The 22,685-nt window shown below is 43.2% G+C and overlaps 1 protein-coding gene and 1 pseudogene across 1 annotated transcript; both read left to right on the top strand.

The window, feature by feature from the left end:
* The first annotated feature begins 10,578 nt into the window (after window positions 1–10,578).
* Window positions 10,579–10,962, top strand: LOC147960754 (uncharacterized). Its single transcript, XM_087533531.1, has one exon. It carries the CDS (start codon window positions 10,579–10,581, stop codon window positions 10,960–10,962), a length of 384 nt encoding a protein of 127 aa, XP_087389657.1.
* Window positions 10,963–18,299: 7,337 nt separating this feature from the next.
* LOC125524294 (ethylene-responsive transcription factor 1-like) lies at window positions 18,300–20,981 on the top strand (annotated as a pseudogene).
* Window positions 20,982–22,685: the final 1,704 nt, after the last annotated feature.

Here is a 22,685-nt window from a genome sequence, read left to right on the forward strand (position 1 = left end):
GGCGGCTTAACTAAGGGCTAATGGCATATAAGGAAAAGGAAGCCGGAGAGATAAGCCGCCATGACTATGGGACTTCCTCGGAAAGCAATTACAGCTAAGTATTGGCATAAACAAGTTCCATCAAGCTATCATTATTATTTTGGATCAAATGGTTGTTCTGAAAAGAAAAATACTCTAGACCTAAATATCTAATACAGGCGAGTTCGTCAGTTCCAAACAAAGCCTCTGAACAGGAAAATGAATTTGTTTGCATTTGAAGTGAGTGCAAAATAACTACCGCATCGGTTTTATACTATCCAAAGATCAAAAATGGCGATGGTGATGAAATCTATGAAGAGTTCATGACGAACAGTGAAGAACACCAAGGAACTCGAAGGTCTTAATGCGGATCTAATAACGAGGAGGAAAGAGACTTACAGATGCAGAGTTGCAGCGGAGGTTCGTTGCGTTTTCTTCAGGTCAAATCGGGTTGATGCGGTGGCCTGACTCGATGAAGACAAGATCTGGGGCGGCGGTGGTGGCAAAGCTTGAGCTGCAGAGAAGCAGCGAGAGGAAGAAGACGATCAAAGGGGGAGAATGGAAAAGACCTAGGTCGTGCCTATTTATAAGGAAAAGACTGATAAGTGGGCGCGAGAAACGAGGAGACCAAAACATGGTTATCCAGCTACCTAGGCGCCTCGATTTTCAGGAAGGCATTAAAGATAAAGATCCGTTAAAAAGATGACGTAGTGGCGAGTTTCCGAAAAATCCAGAGATGACATCATGGCGGGTTACAAGGAAATTTCAGTAAAGATAAGAAGATGGATTTTTTGGCTAAGTATGGAAGATTGACAAAGAAGAAGGTTCAAAGTCAACCTGGGGCCTAATGTTGGGGATATTACTATCAGTTGAGACCCGCCCAGGAGGGGCCGGGTCAGCTTCAATGGCGGGTTACACAAGAAGCCCAATAAACATTCAAAGATTGTAGTTTATTAAGTTTTATAGAAGGCCCAAAGGCCTGGGGCCGGTTTAAGGCCTGATATAATAAACGTCGTATGTAAGGAAATACTTGTACAGAAAGGCATGTAAAGAAGGTCACCGAGCCGGACACGATTATGAGCCGGCCGGGACTCTGTAGGCCACCAGGCGTCAACCCATGTATATAAGGGGACGACTCGGTGGCGGTTTAGAGCAGAAAACAACCAAGTCGATAACCAAGCCGGCGAGTGTATCCCCTTGGAGATCGAAACCTCAGCAATACCAATCCCAACTAGATGTAGGCTTTTACCTTCATCGTAAGGGGCCGAACTAGTATAAAAACTCTCTCGTGTGTCCTTTGTCCCGATCAACCCCTCTAAGCTTCCTAGTGCGATGGCCCTACGACTTAGTCCTTGCTCTAGGACATCTGCCGTGTCAACTCCACGATAGAAGTACTAGAGCAAAACTATATAACTCAAAAGATATAAGTGAAGCACATAGAGTATTCTAATAATTTCCGAATCATGTGTGTCTCTCTCAAAAGGTGTGTACAGCAAGGATGATTGTGGTAAAATAAAATCAAAGACTCAAATCATACAAGATGCTCCAAGCAAAACACATATCATGTGGTGAATAAAAATATAGCTCCAAGTAAAGTTACCGATAGAAGTAGACGAAAGAGGGGATGCCTTCTGGGGCATCCCCAAGCTTTGGCTTTTAGGTGTCCTTAGATTATCTTGGGGGTGCCATGGGCATCCACAAGCTTAGGTTCTTGCCACTCCTTGTTCCATAATCCATCAAATCTTTACCCAAAACTTGAAAACTTCACAACACAAAACTTAAAGTAGAAAATCTCGTGAGCTCCGTTAGCGAAAGAAAACAAAAGACCACTTCAAGGTACTGTAATGAACTCATTATTTATTTATATTGGTGTTAAACCTACTGTATTACAACTTCTTTATGGTTTATAAACTATTTTACTAGCCATAGATTCATCAAAATAAGCAAACAACACACGAAGAACAGAATCTGTCAAAAACAGAACAGTCTGTAGTAATCTGTAGCTAGCGGAAGATGTGGAACCCCAAAAATTCTAAAATAAATTTCTGGACGTGAGGAATTTATCTATTAATCATATGCAAAAAGAATTGACTAAATATCACTTTCCAACTAAAAATGGAAGCAGTTCTCGTGAGCGCTAAAGTTTCTATTTTTTACAGCAAGACTAACAAGACTTTCCCCATGTCTTCCCAACGGTTCTACTTGGAGAAAACACTAATTAAACACAAAAAACACAACTAAAACAGAGGCTGGATAAATTATTTATTAATAAACTGGAGGAAAAGCAAGGAATAAAAATAAAACTGGGTTGCCTCCCAACAAGCGCTATCGTTTAACGCCCCTAGCTAGGCATAAAAAGCAAGGATGGATCTAGGTATTGCCATCTTTGGTAGGCAATCCATAAGTGGCTCTCATAATAGATTCATAAGTTAATTTAATATTCTTTCTAGTAAAGTGTTCCATGCCTTTCCTTAACGGAAATTGGAATCTAATATTTCCTTCCTTCATATCAATAATTGCACCAATCGTTCTAAAGAAAGGTCTACCAAGAATAATAGGACACGAAGGATTGCAATCTATGTCAAGAACGATAAAATCTACGGGCACATAGTTCCTATTTGCAACAATAATAATATCATTAATTCTTCCCATAGGTTTCTTAGTAGTGGAATCCGCAAGGTGCAAGTTTAGAGAGCAATCATCAAAATCACGGAAACCTAACAAATCACACAAATTCTTTGGAATCGTGGAAACACTAGCACCCAAATCACACAAAGCATAGCATTCATGATCTTTAATTTTAATTTTAATAGTTGGTTCCCACTCATCATAAAGTTTTCTAGGGATAGAAACTTCCAACTCAAGTTTTTCTTCATAAGATTGCATCAAAGCATCAACGATATGTTTGGTAAAAGCTTTATTTTGGCTATAAGCATGAGGACAATTTAGCATGGATTACAACAAGGAAATACAATCTATCAAAGCGCAATTATCATAATTAAATTTCTTGAAATCCAAAATAGTAGGTTCATTAACATCTAGAGTTTTGATCTCTTCAATCCCACTTTTATCAAATTTAGCATCATGATCTAAAAACTCCGAATTTTTGGAACGCCTTCTAGGTAAAGGTGGATCATATTCAGTCCCATCATTATCAAGATTCATATTGCAAAACAAATATTTAATAGGGGACACATCAATAAATTTTAGATCTTCATCTTTATTATCATGGAAACTAGAAGAACACGCTCTTATAAAGGAATCTTTCTTAGCACGTATCCTAGCGGTTCTTTCTTTGCACTCATCAATGGAATTTCTCATGGCTTTGAGAGACTCATTGATATCATGCTTAGGTGGAATAGATCTAAGTTTCAAAGAATCAACATCAATAGAAGTTCTATCAACGTTCCTACCCAACTCATCAATCTTAAGCAATTTTTCTTTAATCAAAACATTGAAATTCTTTTGCGAAGTAATAAATTCTTTAATACTAGATTCAAAATCAGAGGGCATCTTATTATAATTTCCATAAGAATTTTTGTAGAAATTACCATAATTATTAGAGGAATTACTAGGACTAGTCGCCAACCCGTGCATTCGCACGGGCTAGTTAAGTACAACTATGGTTCAACTATTTCATAACTCTTAAGAAATTTTTATATTACTAAGACAATAAATTCTTGAATCAATTATTGTTACACCAATTACATAAAATGAAACCGAGCTATATAAATAATTTATTTGGTATTATCAAGTGATTTTGCACATTTAACATTGAATTTGATGGAAAATTTTCAACAGTTCATGCCGGCATACATTTGAGAGGAACCTAAAGATCTTAATTATGTACTCTATGGTAAAAAAATACATGTAATGCTAAAACCGAACTACTGAATTATCCAGGAGAAGACTATGTAGCAACACTGCACAGCAAGTGTTCCTTCGGTTTCTTCAGCCTCGATTCTACCAAAATTAGCACTCCATTGAGAGATGGTTTGCTGTTAAACATAATTGAAGATTTAGGTGCACACTAAGTTATCAATTCATTATCCGTATCAAATCTTTCCAATTATAGCTGTCCAACAGTCCCAGACCATTCCAATGATGCTACTCATGAAAATAAAAGAGAATTGCGGTCAATAAGGGACCACTTTGCGTTATCTACTTGCATGATATGATGGTGTCTAACTGGATAGAACTTGGTAGGTAGAACAGGCCAAGCTACATAGGTAATATGATACAAAGCAGTTCAAGCTACGGTTACAAATTAAATAGCAGGAACAAAATTTGCAAACAACCAAGTACTCACCTGGTGTTAGAGAGGAAAAAACAATTATGTCATCGTTTACCAAATATTGCACGCATAAAAAAATTAGAAGTAGTTTTAATATTGCTAAAATTATTTGTTTGATAATTTATCAGCCAACAAATGCCATATTGATAATTTTTTAAGAAACTTACTAATACGCTAGCACGGACATACTCTTGTCGTCATGATGATTATTGATTTTCCATTCAAGAAATGCAGTACATATGGTGGTGGGCATTACTTTAGTCAGCCTAGTATAGTGTGCGGCAGACATGTCTATTTAGAAGCCAGAATCTATAGACCAATTTAGCAAATCCATCCAGGTGAATTGATTTTTTGGGGGAGTATACTATCATGAACCATGACATCATATATTGATATTGAATTTTTTTGATCTGTTGCCTTCAGTAACAGTAGCAAAGAAATATCAATACAATGTTGGCATTCTTTCTCAAGTGTATAAATAGAGAACATCAAGCCAATGTTGTAAAAAAAAGGCTATTGTGCAACTGAGAGAAACCATTTGTACAATAATTTCAGTTAACTCTTGAAGTGTCTCACAGTCTATCATATGCATCCCCCAATAAAAGATTATCATTTCTACTAACAAATAAAGATTCAAGCCACGTTATGTATATAGATAAATGTTCTAGTTGTTATTCTATTAATTAGTTGACCTCACATGAAATAAAAAAGGAATAAGAGCTGCTATTTGACTGAATTATTGCACCAAATCTAGCCTAATGTCATGAAAACATATGCACCACAAAATTTCAACAATCCAGTCCATTAATTATATTGTAATGAGATAAAATTGCATAAACGTCACTGGACATGCCCCAAAGGTTGTGTGAGAGCAGAAGAAAAACCATGCATTAAAAGCTCAGGACACTTGCATCTTGACACACTAGTAATGCATGGGTGGGCAAAGCAAGCACAAACCTGCAGAAAAGAAGCAGGCACTGGGTTATCAGACAGTATGATTGATGGATGAGTGAAAACGACTCGGCCGTCAGGTGCCATAAAGTAGGTGATGGTGAATAATTATAGATTGCAACTATAAAGTATGAAGCCAGGGTTCAGAGGTAGATGTGGGTGCAGATTTCGATTGCACAATGTCAAGGAGGCAGACTAAGGCAAATGCAAGCCTTCATGTGAGATGGATAAGAAAATTGACATCGTCCACAACATCACGGGCATGGGATGCAACTGAAATTGTAGCTCCAGATAGATCATAGGTCGGCGCACACCCCTGCACAAACCAAAAATAAATCATCAAAAAACAGAATAAAAATTTCAAGATCCGATCCAACCATCCGGACAACGACATGTCAAAAGAAAAGGACTGCGAGGACAGTAGTTCGTATGCAATACGATCTATTATAGATTGGCACAGAAGTTGATCAATGTATCCAGTTGAACTAAATTTACGAACAAATAGATGGTCCATAATTTAACTTGGCAGCTCGAGGATTGCATGTCTGTAATTAGTGTAGATATATAGATAAATCCCCCGAAAAAACATAGATAGATAGATAGACATATCGTTAACTTATTGTCTCAAGCTAATCAATCGCCGTTCAGTATAAGTTTTGTTACCAGTTCTTCAAGGCTTTCAAGATACAGTCTTTGATTATATGATCAAATGGTCTTATTGTTCGGCAGAATTATTGCATACATATCAACAATTTTTGTGACTGATTCTACTCTTGAGCATATTAAATATGAGGAAAAATGCGCATTTCTTGCAGCATGTAGTGCATATATAATCTGTGTGAGAGGAGCAATCCGAACATTGGTTAGTGTCACCCCTCTCACTTCCTCATGAGATCATGGTCCAAACTCAAATATATGGTACTAATATACTTTCTGCATATATAATCTGGAGTACTCTATAATCTATATAAGAAGAGCAATCAGAACTTTGGCTAGCGTCACCTCTCCCACTTCCTCAAGAGATCCTGGTCAAAATTAAAATACAGGGTACTAATATACTTTCTGCTCCTAAGCATAATTTAACACACGTATTCAGTAAAGGAGGTAAGTTATTTAGCACATCATGATAATTAATGCGGGAATTTGTGGTTATTGGGTAAAGGAAGTTAGCCATGAATTCACTTGCTATACAACATATATAGACAGCTAGCTAGCAGGAGCACTGAATTGAAAATTCAAAGAAAGGTGGACATACATGCTAACGGTTTCTCTGAACTGCAGAAATTGTACGCAACATGTGGTATGCATTGTCCAAGATTAATCACAACAAATTCTTTAACTCAAGTGAAGAATTTGCATATGACCGACAGCTGTCAAAGACTTAATCATGATATAGCAAAAGAAACACAGTATAACTTATGTAAACTAAAGCCATGAGCCTTTGTTTGAAAAATCAACTAATTAACTACTTTGGCAAACATAGAACAACATGGATAATCAAATGTACATTGAGCTATTAATATGGCAGTGAACTGGCTGGCTGGAGTTTCAATATTGTTGATGTACAGCAGGTAATCTGTTTAACTGTCATAGGTGATTCAGAAAACGTCACCTGGTTCTTCTCTCCTCCCTATATGGTATAACAGAATCAGCAGCAGTTCTAAATGCTCATTGATACAAAACTGATTTATTTGAGTCAAGAATTAGTATAGGTATAGATAGCAGATGATCCAGTTCAAGACAATTTAGTGCTATATATAGAGTTACCTACCAGATTCTGCCGTAGTAATGGTCGACCCAATGATTTCATACAGCCGTGTAGTGGATGGATTTCCTACTCGTCTTCTCCCATGTGCTTCAGACTGTTGCGGACTGATTTCCTACTCTGCGGCAACAACCATACTGAGATTCTTTTTATTAAGCAGGGCTAGAGAAAGATGATGGATTGGATCATGGAAACTGAAGATTCCTAGATTGGATTCTTGAAGGTAGTCGGGGAGATGCTAGACTGAACCTTGCCCTGCCTTTTGTTATTAATGGAGAATTAGGTTGAGCACAGCAGTATGCATGGCATGCAGAGACTGATGCAGATGGCTAGCATCGTTCGATGATGCGCATCGCTGGTGGTTTCATAGGAACGAACGAAGGGAATAAGATAGGTAAGGGAGAGACGTGCGAATAGGAGATCAAGGGAGGAATCTTTTGGCATCTATCGCAGAAGTTTTTTTCTTGAAATATTAACTAACGTCTAGTTTTTTTAGTGGAAACTAACAGGTAGAGGGATAAACGATCCTTTTTGGCATCTATATAGAGTCTCACCGTGAAATATGTGTTTTCCCTAGATGGAATCGTGGAGACCATATAGAGTCCAACCGTGGGAAAATCATGTGAGTTCTCTAGAAAAAAATTGTGTAGGGAAAAAAGATTGCGTGAGTTAATCTACACCATAATAATTCGGTCCCACCAGATAAATTGTCCCTATTTTCTAATTAATATAGGAATTTCTAGGAAGTCAAGAATTAGTATAGGTATAGATAGATAGATAAGGCCTAGATTAAAATTTCCTCTATACGCGTTGTTACCAAAATTGTTCCTACCAACAAAATTCACATCCATAGATTCATTATTATTCTCAATCAAAGTATACAAAGGCATATCATTAGGATCAGAAGAAACACTTTTATTAGCAAATAATTTCATAAGTTCATCCATCTTTCCACTCAAAACATTAATTTCTTCTATCGCATGCACTTTCTTATTAGTAGATCTTTCAGTGTGCCATTGAGAATAATTAACCATAATATTATCTAGGAGTTTAGTAGCTTCTCCTAAAGTGATTTCCATAAAAGTGCCTCATGCGGCCGAATCTAAAATATTTCTAGAAGCAAAATTCAATCCGGCATAAAATTTTTGTATAATCATCCACAAATTCAAACCATGAGTAGGGAAATTACGTATAATTAATTTCATCCTCTCCCAAGCTTGTGAAACATGTTCATGATCAAGTTGTTTAAAATTCATAATATCATTTCTAAGAGAGATGATCTTAGAGGGAGGAAAATACTTACAGATAAAAGCATCTTTGCACTTATTCCACGAATCAATACTATTTTTAGGCAAAGACGAAAACCAAGCTTTAGCACGATATCTAAGCGAAAAAGGAAATGGCTTCAATTTAACAATATCGTTATCCACATCTTTCTTCTTTTGCATATCACACAAATCAATGAAGCTATTTAGATGGGTAGCGGCATCTTCACTAGGAAGGTCGGAAAACGAATCTTTCATGACAAGATTCAGCAAGGCATCATTAATTTCACAAGATTCAACATCGGTAAGAGGAGCAATCAGAGTGCTAATAAAATCATTGTTGTTGGTACTGGTAAAGTCACACAATTTAGTGTTATCTTGAGCCATCTTGACAAATAAGCAATCCAACACACAAGCAAATAAGAAACGGGCAAAAAGAGGCAAATAGAGAAGGAGAGGGAGGATAGAGAGAGGGCGAATAAAACAGCAAGGGTGAAGTGGGGGAGAGGAAAATGGGTGGCAAATGGCAAATAATGTAATGCGGGATATAAGGGTTTGTGATGGGTACTCGGTATGTTTGAATTTTGCGTAGACCTCCCCGGCAACGGCGCCAGAAATTCTTCTTGCTACCTCTTGAGCACTTGTGTTGGTTTTCCCTTGAAGAGGAAAGGGTGGTGCAACAAAGTAGCGTAAGTATTTCCCTCAGTTTTTGAGAACCAAGGTATCAATCCAGTAGGAGGCTACGCGCCAGTCCCTCGCACCTACACAAAACAAATAAATCCTCGCAACCAACGCGATAAGGGGTTGTCAATCCCTACACGGTCATTACGAGAGTGAGATCTGATAGATATGATAAGATAATTTTTTTGGTATTTTTATGATAAAGATGCAAAGTAAAATAAAAGAAATGAAAATAACTAAGTATTGGAAGATTAAATATGATGAAGATAAACCCGGGGGGGCATAGGTTTCACTAGTGGCTTCTCTCAAGAGCATAGGTATTTTACGGTGGGTGAACAAATTACTGTTGAGCAATTGACAGAATTGAGCATAGTTATGAGAATATCTAGGTATGATCATGTATATAGGCATCACGTCCGAGACAAGTAGACCGACTCCTGTCTGCATCTACTACTATTACTCCACACATCGACCACTATCCAGCATGCATCTAGAGTATTAAGTTCATAAGAACAGAGTAACGCCTTAAGCAAGATGACATGATGTAGAGGGATAAACTCATGCAATATGATGAAAACCCCATCTTGTTATCCTCGATGGCAACAATACAATACGTGCCTTGATGCCCCTACTGTCAGTGGGAAAGGACACCGCAAGATTGAACCCAAAGCTAAGCACTTCTCCCATTGCAAGAAAGATCAATCTAGTAGGCCAAACCAAACTAATAATTCAAAGAGACTTGCAAAGATAACCTATCATACATAAAAGAATTCAGAGAAGATTCAAATATTGTTCATAGATAAACTTGACCATAAACCCACAATTCATCGGTCTCAACAAACACACCGCAAAAGAAGATTATATCGAATAGATCTCCACAAGAGAGGGGGCTTTGTATTGAGATCCAAAAAGAGAGAAGAAGCCATCTAGCTAATAACTATGGACCCGTAGGTCTGAGGTAAACTACTCACACTTCATCGGAGAGGCTATGGTGTTGATGTGGAAGCCCTCCGTGATCGATGCCCCCTCTGGCGGAGCTCCGGAACAGGCCCCAAGATGGGATCTCGTGGATACAAAAAGTTGCGGCGATGGAATTAGGGTTTTTGCTCCGTATCTGATCATTTGGGGGTACGTAGGTATATATAGGAGGAAGAAGTACGTCGGTGGAGCAACAGGGGGCCCACGAGGGTGGAGGGCGCGCCTGGGGGGTAGGCGCGTCCCCTACCTCGTGGCCTCCCTGTTGGTTGCTTGACGTAGGGTCCAAGTCTCTTGGATCATGTTCAGTGAGAAAATCACGTTCCCGAAGGTTTCATTCAGTTTGGACTCCGTTTGATATTCCTTTTCTTCGAAACCCTAAAATAGGCAAAAAAAATAGCAATTCTGGGCTGGACCTTCGGTTAATAGGTTAGTTCCAAAAATGATATAAAAGTGGATAATAAAGCCCAATAATGTCCAAAACAGTAGATAATATAGCATGGAGCAATCAAAAATCATAGATACGTTGAAGACGTATCACGCCCCTTCCCGCCGCGCCGCTTGCTTCCCGCCGCTGCGCCGCCTCTTCTCAGCCGCGCCGCCACTTCCCTCCCTGCGATCTCATCGCCATGTCTTCCAATGCCTCCACCTACTCCAACCCCTTCGCCGTCAACCCTGCCGAGATCCGTGGCATCAACGTCAATGCACACGTCCCCGTGATCCTCGACGCCCCCAACTCCATGTACTTCGCGTGGAAGACGTACTTAACGCTGCTCTTCCGCGAGAACAATCTCGTGGATCATGTGGATGGCACCGTGGACTCCCGCGCCATGGTGGACGACGCCGAGTGGACCGCGATCGATGCCACGATCATCCGGTGGTTCTTCACCACCATCTCCAAGGACTTGTTCCACACGGTCGTGAGCGCTGGTGACGACGCCCGCGCCATGTGGGTCAAGCTGAACGGCCTCTTCACCGACAACAAGCTTCAGCGCCGCGTTTTTTTGCAGTAGGATTTTTTTGACTGTCACCAAGATGAACAGTCCATTAATGACTACTGCCGCCGCCTAAAGAAGTTGGTGGATGAGCTCCGTGACATTGGAGCCAAGGTGGACGACGACCTCCTCCTCAGCACCCTCATCGCCGGCCTCAACGAGGACTTCGGCAACGCCGCCTCTAACCTCACTTTGATTCCGAAGCCCTCCTTCCCCAAGTTTATGGCATACTTGAGGGTGGAGGAGCGCCGGATCAAGGGGGTCAAGAAACGTGTGTAGCACCACGCCCACGCCGCCGGCACCTCCCGCGACGCCACTCCACCGACCGCCCCACCTGTGTCGCGCCACCAGCGCCTCCGGTGTACTTCCCCTCCCGCCCGCGACTCCCGCTGCCCCCCAGCAGCTGGGTGGCAGGCGCCGCGGCAACCGCCGCGGGGGCGGCCGCAAGCAGCAACAGGCGCCGGGGGGGGGCCCTCGTCAGCAGCAGCAGCAGGTGACTCCCCCATGGATGTACGACACCAACCAGTGGACCGGCGTCATCCACGCGTACTCCATGCCAGTCCCTCCGGCTCCGGCTCCGGGCATCCTTGGGCCCCGCCTAGTGGGTCACCAGGCCCTCTTCCCCGCGCAGAACGCCGCTCCCTACAGTGGCTATGGTGCCGCCCCCCGCCTGCGCCCGCCTACGGGTCCGCGCCGGCCTATGGCGCCGCCGTCGCTCCGGTCTTCGGGGCTGCTCCCGCGCCGGCCTACGGACGGTTCTACCCTCCTCATGTGCCGCCGCTGTGGGACCCGGCCTTGCTCGCTGCACTGCACCCCGCCCCATCACCGAGCTCCTATGGTGGTGGTCGTGACTGGTACATGGACTCGGGCGCCACTGCTCACATGACTGCTCATCCCGGCAACCTCACATCTGCCACTCCCGTTCATACTCCCACCCGTATCACCATTGGTAACTATTCCTCCCTACCCATTACTCACATCGGTCATATGTCTTTTCCTTCTACTTCCACTCCTGTGCATATGTCTAATGTTCTTGTGTCTCCTGACTTAGTCACTAATCTTGTTTCCGTTCATCGCCTTGCTCGTGAGAATCCTATAACTGTTGAATTTGACGATATCGGTTTCTCTGTGAAGGATGCCCGTACACGGATGGTGCTCCACCGATGTGATAGCCCGGATGAGCTTTATCCAGTGCATCCCTCCGGCGCCACCACCACTCGTCTCCCCGCCGCCTTCTCCGCCAGTGTCGATCTTTGGCATGCCCGTCTTGGTCATCCCAACTCCACCGTTATGCGTCAGATTCTTCAGAATTTTTCCTTCTCATGTAATAAGGTTGACGATCACACTTGTGAGGCTTGCCGTCTTAGCAAGCGCGTTCGTCTTCCCTTTAGCGAGTCTACAGACATTTCCACCTTTCTGTTTCAGTTATTGCATAGTGATGTTTGGACGTCCCCGGTTGTTAGCAACACGGGCTATTTATACTATCTGGTGATATTGGATGATTTTACTCATTATGTGTGGACCTTCCCTCTCCGTCGCAAGTCTGACGCTCTTGCCACACTCACCGCCTTTTATTCATATGTCACCACACAGTTCGATCGTCCTATTCTCGCGTTGCAAACTGACAACGGCAAGGAGTTTGACAACATCGCTGTCCGCAATTTACTTGCGTCTCACGGCACCATCTTTCGCCTCACCTGCCCCTACACGTCACAGCAGAATGGTCGCATCGAGCGCGTCCTTCGCACGCTTAATGACTGTGTCCGCACTTTGCTCTTCCACTCCTATGTACCTGCTCGGTTCTGGCCGGACGCGCTCGCGACCGCCAGCCTCCTCATTAACATTCGCCCCTGTCGTTCCCGCTGGAACTACACACCTCACCAGCTCCTCTTCGGTACGGTTCCATTTTATGATGGCCTTCGCATTTTCGGGTGTCTCTGTTATCCTAGCACCGCATCCACCGCTCCTCAAAAACTCGCACCTTGGTCACTTCCTTGCATCTTCCTTGGCTATCCTCCCAACACCAAAGTTTACCGGTGCTATGATCCAGTCTCCCACCGCGTTTTCACTTCGCGACATGTGTACTTTGATGACCTCGTGTTCCCATTTCAGCAGGTACCGTCACCCTCGGAGTCTCCTGCGGCGCGGTTCGTCCCTGCCTCCACCTCTGGCGGACCGCCCAGCCGCGCCCCGGGTTCGGCCCTGCCCGCGCTCCCCGTGTCGGCGGCCCCTGGCGCTGCGGCCCCTGTAGCGGCCCCCGACGCAGCGGCCTCTTCGGCCGCCCCCGCCGCAGCCCCCGTCGTTGTGGCCCCCTCGGCCGACCCCGCTGTGGCCCCCTCCATGGCCCCCGCTGCGGCTCCCGTCACCGCGGCTCCCTTGGCGGCTCCCGTCGCCGTGGCCGCACCCCTCACCGGTGTGGTCACTCGGGCTCGGACTGGGACCCTGCGCCCTAGCATGCGCTACTCTTCGGCCGAGTACGCATGCGCGGCTTCTACCTCGACGCCGTCCCCGCTCCCCACCTCCACTTGCGCAGCCCTTCTGGATCCGAACTGGCTAGCTGCGATGCGTGAGGAGTTTGATGCCTTGCAGCGCAACCGTACGTGGCAGCTTGTCCCGCGGCCACCCCGTGCCAATGTCATCACTGGCAAGTGGGTCTTCCGCCACAAGACTCGCCCCAAGGGTTCTCTCGAGCGCTACAAGGCGCGTTGGGTGGTGCGCGGCTTTCGCCAGCGCGCCGGCGTGGACTTCACCGACACCTTCGCCCCGGTTGTTAAACTGGACACGATTCGCGCCGTTCTCCAGCTTGCTGTTTCTCGCGCTTGGCCTGTCCACCAGCTCGATGTGTCTAATGCTTTCTTGCATGGCCATCTTGACGAGCAGGTGTTCTGTCAGCAGCCGACTGGTTTCGTCGACACCGACTATCCGTACCACGTGTGCTTGCTCTCCCATTCTCTCTACGGGTTGAAGCAGGCACCTCGGGCCTGGTACCAGCGGATCGCGGCCTTCCTCCAGCAACAGGGGTTCCGGTCCACACGGTCCAATGCCCCCTGGTTGTCTATCACCAGGGCCCTGCCGTCGCGTACCTCCTACTTCCTCAAGGACTTGGGGGCTCTCCACTACTTCCTCGGCATCGAGGTCGTGCGCCGGGCTACTGGCTTCTTCCTGCACCAGCAGAAGTACGCCTACGAGCTTTTGGAGCGAGCGGGCATGCTTAACTACAAGCCTGCTTCCACGCATGTCGATACGAAGGCTAAGGTGTCCGCCGTTGAGGGCTCTCCGGCGTCCGACGCTCCCTTCTACCGCTCCATCGTTGGTGCGCTTCAGTACCTCACACTGACGCGTCCAGACATTTAGTATGCTTTCCAGCAGGTGTGCCTTCACATGCATGCTCCTCGTGACACCCATTGGGCTCTCGTGAAACGTATACTTCGGTACATACGTGGCACCACTGCCATGGGTCTCACCCTGACGGCCTCGCCAGACACCAACCTTGTCGCCTACTCCGACGCCGACTAGGCTGGGTGTCCCGACACTTGATGCTCCACTTTCGGCTACTGCGTCTACCTCGGGCCCTCTCTGATTTCGTGGTTGTCTAAACGACAACCCACGGTCTCACGATCGAGCGCCGAGGCCAAGTATCGGGCCGTGGCCAACGCCGTCGCGGAGTGTTCCTGGCTACGACAGCTACTCCAGGAGTTGCTATGTGAGGTCACCAAGGCGACGCTCGTCTACTGTGATAACGTTTCCGCGATGTACCTTGCTGCCAACCCTGTCCATCACCGACAGACGAAGCACATTGAGCTCGACATCCACTTTGTCCGGGAGCACGTCGCACTTGGTCGTGTTCGTGTTCTACATGTGCCCACCGATCAGCAGTTCGCCGATGTGATGACGAAGGGACTACCCACCTCGACTTTCGAGGGCTTTCGGTCCAGTCTTTGCGTCACCGGCGACGCTTCGACTGCTGGGGGTGTTGAATATGTGTACATGTACGTAGGTCTGAGTTTTGTATGCAGTACCTGTAGTATCTATCTCTCTTTGTATGTACGTGTATCTTAGGAGACAAGATACCGGTCGCATCCCTTGTACCTATATATATATGCCTAGTGCATGATCAATCAATTATCAATGCATCAAATCATTCTCTACACTCAGAACCAAGAACGCCTCCCCAAGGTAGCCAAGTGAGCAGTCCTTGAGCCTATCCACTGCAAGTGGATCTGCACGTACCGATCGAAGCAAAGCTGTGCTAGCTCGGCGGCAAGCACCAAGTGTGGCAGGCAGCAGCAAGCGCCAACTGGGAGTCACGCCAGTCTAACAAAATTACGTACGTGTTCGACCGACGTGCCTATGTTCGTACGTGCCTTGCGCCGTCCCACGACCGCAAGCACGCAAGGACGACACGTCCATCTGCACCGGAGAAATCCGTTCACCGGCCATCATCCGCGCACAGAGCAAGGCCATCGCTCTCGCCGCTATGTATATGTTCCACTTATTGGTTCCTTCGATCAGTTGACAGAATGAAAAAACAGGGAAAGTGTTACATGCCGTGCTCGTCGATCGTCTCGTCTGCACTTAGTCCCTCGGTTCCAAATTACTCGTCGTGGTTTTGAACTAAAACCACGACGAGTAATTTAGAACTGAGGGAGTATAATGTGTAGTACCATGTGGCACGAAAGGTACCTTTCCATGTGTCCCCTTCGGCAAACCCGAATTCTTCATTTGTTGTTTTACACTATACTATATTAAGCGGTGCGAGCAGGTGATATGTTTTGGCATGGAGTCTTTGCTTGATAGTGTGTGTTCACGCTGAGAAAACGTGAAACGTCCGGATGTCATATATAATTGACCAGATCCTTCCCTAGTTCTCTACCCCCTCGCAAAATCAGAACGGACGGTCATGCCAGCTGGCTAAGGAGGATAATTGCGCCAGGTCATCGAGATCAATCCGTTGATCACCGTCAAGGGCCCCTCTCCAAAGGTATTGGCCCCATGTCGCTGAAACTGGTTTTAATCCAAGTATCAGGAATAATTTCCGTCCTTGTCTTGTAGAAGATACCGTAGTATCACATTTTCTCATTTTTAGGTAGGACAGAAATGTTTGAAACCGCCTATGGTTCATTTTTTTTATGGGGTTAAATATTTGCTTATGTTGTTAAAGCTTTCAATATATTCTTAGATCATAGCCCAAGGCGGAGCTGGGACCCGACCTCCTGGCTGCATCTGGGGCGTGACATCCATGGACACATGTATAGCATATTAGTGAACCACAATAGGCCCATTGCCTAGTGTGAACCTGGCTCCTCCCTTGACTATAGGTAACACCATGCCAGATAAGCCTACCCGCAAGAGAAGTTTGTTATTTTCACGTGGTTTACACTCTTACATTTCCATGTTTCATGCAGTTTAGGCATGTATGTTTTTCGATTTTAGGCGATTTACACTCATTTTATTTCTCAAAGAATGGCGACACAAATTTACGTGTTGATCCATAGCGTTATTTATGCATCAACCAACCCAGAAAGACCACCACAAAGTTAATTTTTGCCATTGTTAGTTAGGATACAAGGTTGTAAACAACATAATATGTTGAAAGTTCTGAGATATTATTAATTTTTCCATGTATGGTTTACACAATATTTATGCTACTTGACTATAAAATACTCAGGTGTAGATTTTGTACCCAAAACTGTGTTTTGGCTGAGAGTTGTTGCTTCATTCATGCATCGGCCGTCACATCCTATTAGAAGAAACAAAACTACTCTCAAATTATTTCTTCTCGGTGTCAAGATGCACAAAGTCGCGAATCAATGTTGCCATGTTAATTCACATTTTTAAAATCTCTATATACATGTCTAGATCATGAACACATTATAAAAAGTTTTAATGTTCATCTGGATTCGTAAACTAACTGCATAATAATGCTAATGATTGCACATACTTGATAGTAAGTCAATGGGGGTAAGTAGATATGTATAATTTAATCATAGAGTTATAGAGTCATTTATAAGGGGATATTGGTTGAATATTAAGTAGGATACAAGGTCGATGTCATGTTCTTTAAAAACGAATGTTGGATCTCCATATACATGGTTAGATCAAGAATATGATGAGAAAATTACAATGCTAACTTATAATTCATACAATTATCGCATAATAATGCTAACAATTGCACATAAACTACATGCTAGTAACTTAATGGAGTAAATGTATTTCTATTTGAGAACAATGAAGTAAGTAGCTATGAGTGACTTACAAGAATCTTGGAGTTACGCACAATCATTTATGAGAAGATTTTGATTAAACATTTGGTTTGATGAACCCACCCAATAAACCCGGATGAAGTGAGTACGGAAACAATAGTCATACTACTTGTGTGTAGTACAATCTTGAGCTAATTAATGGTGGAACGAGCCAGTGATTTGCAAAGATCTTAGCATTACACACAATCATTTATGAGAAGATTTTTGGTAAAACATTCGACTGGATGAACCCGGACGGAGATGTATGACAATAGTAGTACAATCATACTAGAGGTGTGTAGTATAATCTTGAGCTAATAAATGGTATAACTAGCTATGAGTTATTTGCAAAGATTTTAGCATTACAAACAATCATTTACGAGGCAATTTTTAGTTAAATGTTTGATTTAATGAGCCTGTCCAATAAACTTAGGCGAAGAGACTACGACGATAGTAGAGTCATACTACAGGTGTGTAGTATAATCCTGAGCTAATAAATGATGTAACTAGCTATGAGTGATTTGCAAAGATCCTAGCATTACATACAATCATTTATGAGAAGATTTTTGGGTCAAATATTCGGTTGGATGAACCCATGCAATAAACCAAGACTGAGAGTGTACGACGGTAGTAGTACAGTTGTACTACGTCGCGTAGTATAATCTTGAGCTAATAAATGTTGTAACTAGCTATGATTTATTTGCAAGAATCTTAAAATTAAATACAATCATTTATGAGAAGATATTGGTTAAACGTTTGGTTGGATGAACCTGTCCAATAAACCCAGACGAAGAGAGTACAACAACGGTAGACTGATACTACAGGTGTGTAGTACAATATTGAGCTAATAAATGACATAACTATGACTGGTTTTGCAAAGATCTTAGCATTACACACAATCATTTATGATAAGATTTTTGGTTAAATGTTCGGTTGAACGAACCCGTCCAATAGACGCGAAAGGGGAGAGCAATAGTAATAGTACAGTCATACTATAGGCGTGTAGTACAATCTTGAGCTAATAAATGACGTAACAAGCCATGAGTGATTTGCAAAAATCTTAGCATTATACACAATCATTTATGAGACGATTTTTGGTTAAACATTGAACCCATCCAATAAACCCAGATGGAGAGTGTATGACAATAGTGGCACAATCGTACTACAGGTGTGTGGTAGAACAATCTTGAGCTAACAAATGTTGGCTTGCCTCCAAATAAATAAAGTCAAACATACATCCATCTGTTCATTCGCAAGGCACAATGCAAGAAATAGCAGTTCTCTCAAGGGAATAGCATGCAAGATTCCCAAAACGCTCGCTTTTGGAACCTGCCTCATGCCTTCCTCCCACCGCACGGCCCCTCGCTGACGCGTGGGCCCACCACATGCCCTCTTGCACCATCACGCGGCCACCTTGTATATAGGGGACTGGTCACCCCCACCTACCAACCCACACCTGTTGCCTTGCTTATTAAAATCTTTGTACATTTACCAATTCCGACGAGGCCCCTTCCCCGACGACGACTGCGATGAGGTATCAGCAGCCATCATGTCTGGTAGAGCATTACTCGCCGACGTCAAGGTTCCCACGGTGACGCGGAAGGTGATGGAGGTCACGATGCGGCCCGAGAAGAAGAAGCCCCAGCGAGGAGGTGGCGGGGGCCATCACTTCACGCGGCATGGCGGGCGCAGGGGACTCAGCCTGGACTACGACGAGGAGGACTTTGAGGCCGATTTCAAGAAGTTCTTGGCCGACTCCAGGGACTATGACTTGGAGCTCGGGTGCGGTGGGGTGGCCGAGAAGGATGATGACTACGAGGAAGTCGAGATCAAGCCCTTTGCCGCCATCAAGAGGTCCCTCTCTGTAGGTAATAGCCCTTGGTCGCTTGGACAGGTTTTTAATATACGTATCATCACCTTTAGCGCTTGACTATGTATTACCTCCATCTTGGTTTATTAGTCTCCATCGTATTCTCGGTCAAAGTTTGACCACATAATTAACTAGTATAATATTAATGCATGTCATAAAATTTATATTGTTGGATTCTTATTTGAGTGTAGTTTTCCTATTATTTTTGCTACGTTTAACTTATATTTTATTGGTTAAAATCATGGTAAAAAAGTATGACCAAAAATACAAGGGGGACTAGTAAACTAGGGCTAAGGTAGTAGAAATAGGAGATTGTCTGATTGGTTCAAAACCGGTTTGGTCGTTCGATTGGGTAGGATGAGAATTTTTTGTAGGGGTGGCTATTGGAAGGCTGTGTTTGGGTGGTGTTACTCCTATTTTTTAGAGATTTTATATTGGATGTGCTATCATGCAGTAATTTGGGTGAAGGGTTAGGCTTTTCCATTTCTCTGTTGTGTTCGGTTAGTAGCCTATTTCCGCCGAGGTCTTGGCCTCTTGAATTGTTTCCTTGTTAGATGGTTGTAGGTGTGGCTGAGGAACCAAGGATTGTTCTAGGCTTGGTTCATTTATTAGTCTAAATGATTACTTTACTAATCATTGAATCAGACTGAAAAAGAATATCCTTGATTCTGCATCGTCTATAATGAATTTGTAGATTAATAATTGCAAAATGATGTCAAAAATTTATAACATGAGGTATGTTTATCAGAACCTTGGATTTTTTATTAAGTTGTTATTATTATTTTTATTTATTTGTTTTGTTGGTGACTGATGATGTTTTCACCCGAACCCGACCCATCATGGTTCGGTGTTCATTACAATTATTATATTTTTCATTTAAATTCATGAAAAAATTATTTACTATGTGTGAGAGAAATTTATCTGTGTTGGTCCCTCTTAGCATTGACATTGATCTTCTATTGCAGATGACTTAAGCACCATGCCTATTGCTGGTTTTGATGGTCCTGCAGAAAGGTCAGCAAAAAGGAAGAGAAAGAACCAACTCAAGGGTATCCGTCACTGCCCCTTGGGTAAGTGGGCTGCTGAAATCAAAGATCCTAGCAAGGGTGTCTGTGTCTGGCTCGATACTTTCAACAGTGCTAAAGAAGCTGGAAGAGCTTATGATGCTGAAGCACGCCAAATCTATGGTAAGAAGGCCAAGGTTAACTTTCCAGAGGAACCAACAGGATATGTCGACTTTGCATCAATCCAGCCACTTGTTCCTGCAATGAACTCTGTTGCCCCTGTTGAAGCTCCTATTATGGATATGTACTCTGACCAGGGAAGCAACTCTTTTGGCTACTCTGACTTGGGCTGGGAGTATGAGACCAAGAGTCTAGATATATGATCCATTTCTACCATTGCCGAAAGAACATAATCTACGCTTGTCGAGAATAACACCTAGAACTCACTGGTGCCTCCTGTTATGGAGAATAATGCTGCCAGTTCTGAACCTTGGATGAGATATCTTATGGATGACGATGTGGATGAGCTGATTGATGGCCTAGTGAATTTTGATGAGCCTCAGGATGTCATTGGCAACATGGACCTTTGGAGCTTCGATGACATGCCCGTCTCTGGAGAATTTGTCTGAGGGATTCAAACCCTATATATCGGGACAAAGGGTAAGCCTTTCCAATTTGGATGTTCAGTCTGAGGTTGATAATGTTTTTATTACATTGAACTTTTTGTTCCGGGTTTCAGGAATAAGACTATGGGAGATTGGGAAGCACCCTATTGTCACCTTCGGCCAGCATATGCTTATGTCCAAGCTTAGATGTAAAAGAGTTGCATCCCAAGTCTCTTTTGTAATCGACCCTTTCCCTAGTTCATTGTCTCTGTGTGGCAACCATTTAGTAGATTGATGAACCATGGTATTTATCTTTTTTCAACTTTTATGTCATAACTACCATTTCTGAATGTGAACATCATGAATCTGTGTTCAGTTTGCTTTAATTTGTGTGCTTGATCGCTTTTTCACTTTAGTTGTGGGTGTTTAATTGGTGATAGAAGTAATCTATATACTTTATAATTCTAATTTTTTCAGCTTAAGATTATTTGTTAAATATGGATTTTCCTGGCTACTTGCAGAATTTCTGCTGTACACGTGTGGTAATTTTATGGTTATGTGCATCATATTGATCCAGAGGCCGAAAGTTTCAACCTCTTTTTCAAAAAAGGGTGTGGTAAGCCGGAGTGTCTTCTATATTATACCTCTTCACTTCAGATTCTGCCAAATATGTTGGAGCTAACTATCTCAACTCACTTTGTTTCTCTTGGTTGATTCTCACAACACACACAAACCAATGGAGATAGAAGATATTTGCGGATGTACTGCTTCAACACAGCCGAACGTCTTTTCTTCTCTCTATTTCACTTGACATAAAGCAAATATGATGACAACTTAAATACTAATCGCCATTTCAAAATACTTGAAGCTAGTGGTGTTAGTGGTCATTACAACTATAAAATGTCTTTGCTTTATGTCCAGTCAAAAAGCATCCTAGCTAACTCAACGCCTATGCGTGCCACTGCATATCCCAGCTCGCATGCAGCAATGTGCTTCATACATCACGACTCCCGCATCATGCAGCACCTTGGCAACTCCTCGATACATGCCTTTCAGCCAAGACATTAATCCTATGTTTTGCACATACATCTACTAATATGCATTGTCCCTGCATGACACTAACTCATGCAGAAATGAAATAAACATGCAGACACAAAAAACATCAATATTACGGCTAACAAAATAAACTAGATTTACTATTCTTTGTTACTAGATGTGTGACCATACGGAGTCATTCTTTCCATGTGTAGTTCGTCTCACCGATGTAGTTCTTACATAAGCATTTAGTGGGCCGAATTCATGAGTTGAGGGATCTGTTCCATTTCAATGCATTTTTAAAGAAAAGCATTGCATTGTCCCTCAATCCCTCTTGATGTGAGAAACCATGTGAACCACATATAAGTTTCACTTGATTTATTACTAGAACGTTCACCAAATTGGTGGTCTCATGTCACTTTCATGTTAGGTCTTTGATTTGATTCGACGTTGGCATTAGTAATGCACGTCGCCTTCTTATGGCGAGTATGTTATATTATTAGTACTCGACAATCCCATGGCATTCACCAAAAGTTGGTTCACCTATGTAGTTTCCACGGAGGCAATTTTGTTACTCACTTGGAGGTTGGGTTTCGTTATCCGCGCACTATCATGAAGTAGGCCCCTGTTGTAACCAGGTGTATGTGAAGAACTACATGTTGATTTCCTTGATACAGCTACAATAATCGAGATGGTAGAGTATAAACTTTGTAGTAAGGAAGTAAACATGGTGGCACATGAGCTAGAAAATTTTAGTTTTATCAATAAAGGTTCTTGTACGTGGGACGATGATCCCCCTACTTTCATTCTTGGTCAATAAACGATGTAACTATTAATCACCATTAATAAAGTTAGCCATGATAGCCATTGCTCAAAATAAAAAGGTGTCTATCAAGTACTGGTAGTAATTAGCTATCCGTGAAGAAGGCTTTCGTCCCGCTTTATATATAAAGCAAAGTCAACAACATCCTGGTACACACGCACT

The sequence above is a fragment of the Triticum urartu genome, chromosome 7A (assembly GCF_056163025.1).
Source record: "Triticum urartu cultivar PI428250 chromosome 7A, HENAU_Tu73, whole genome shotgun sequence".
Taxonomy (NCBI): domain Eukaryota; kingdom Viridiplantae; phylum Streptophyta; class Magnoliopsida; order Poales; family Poaceae; genus Triticum; species Triticum urartu.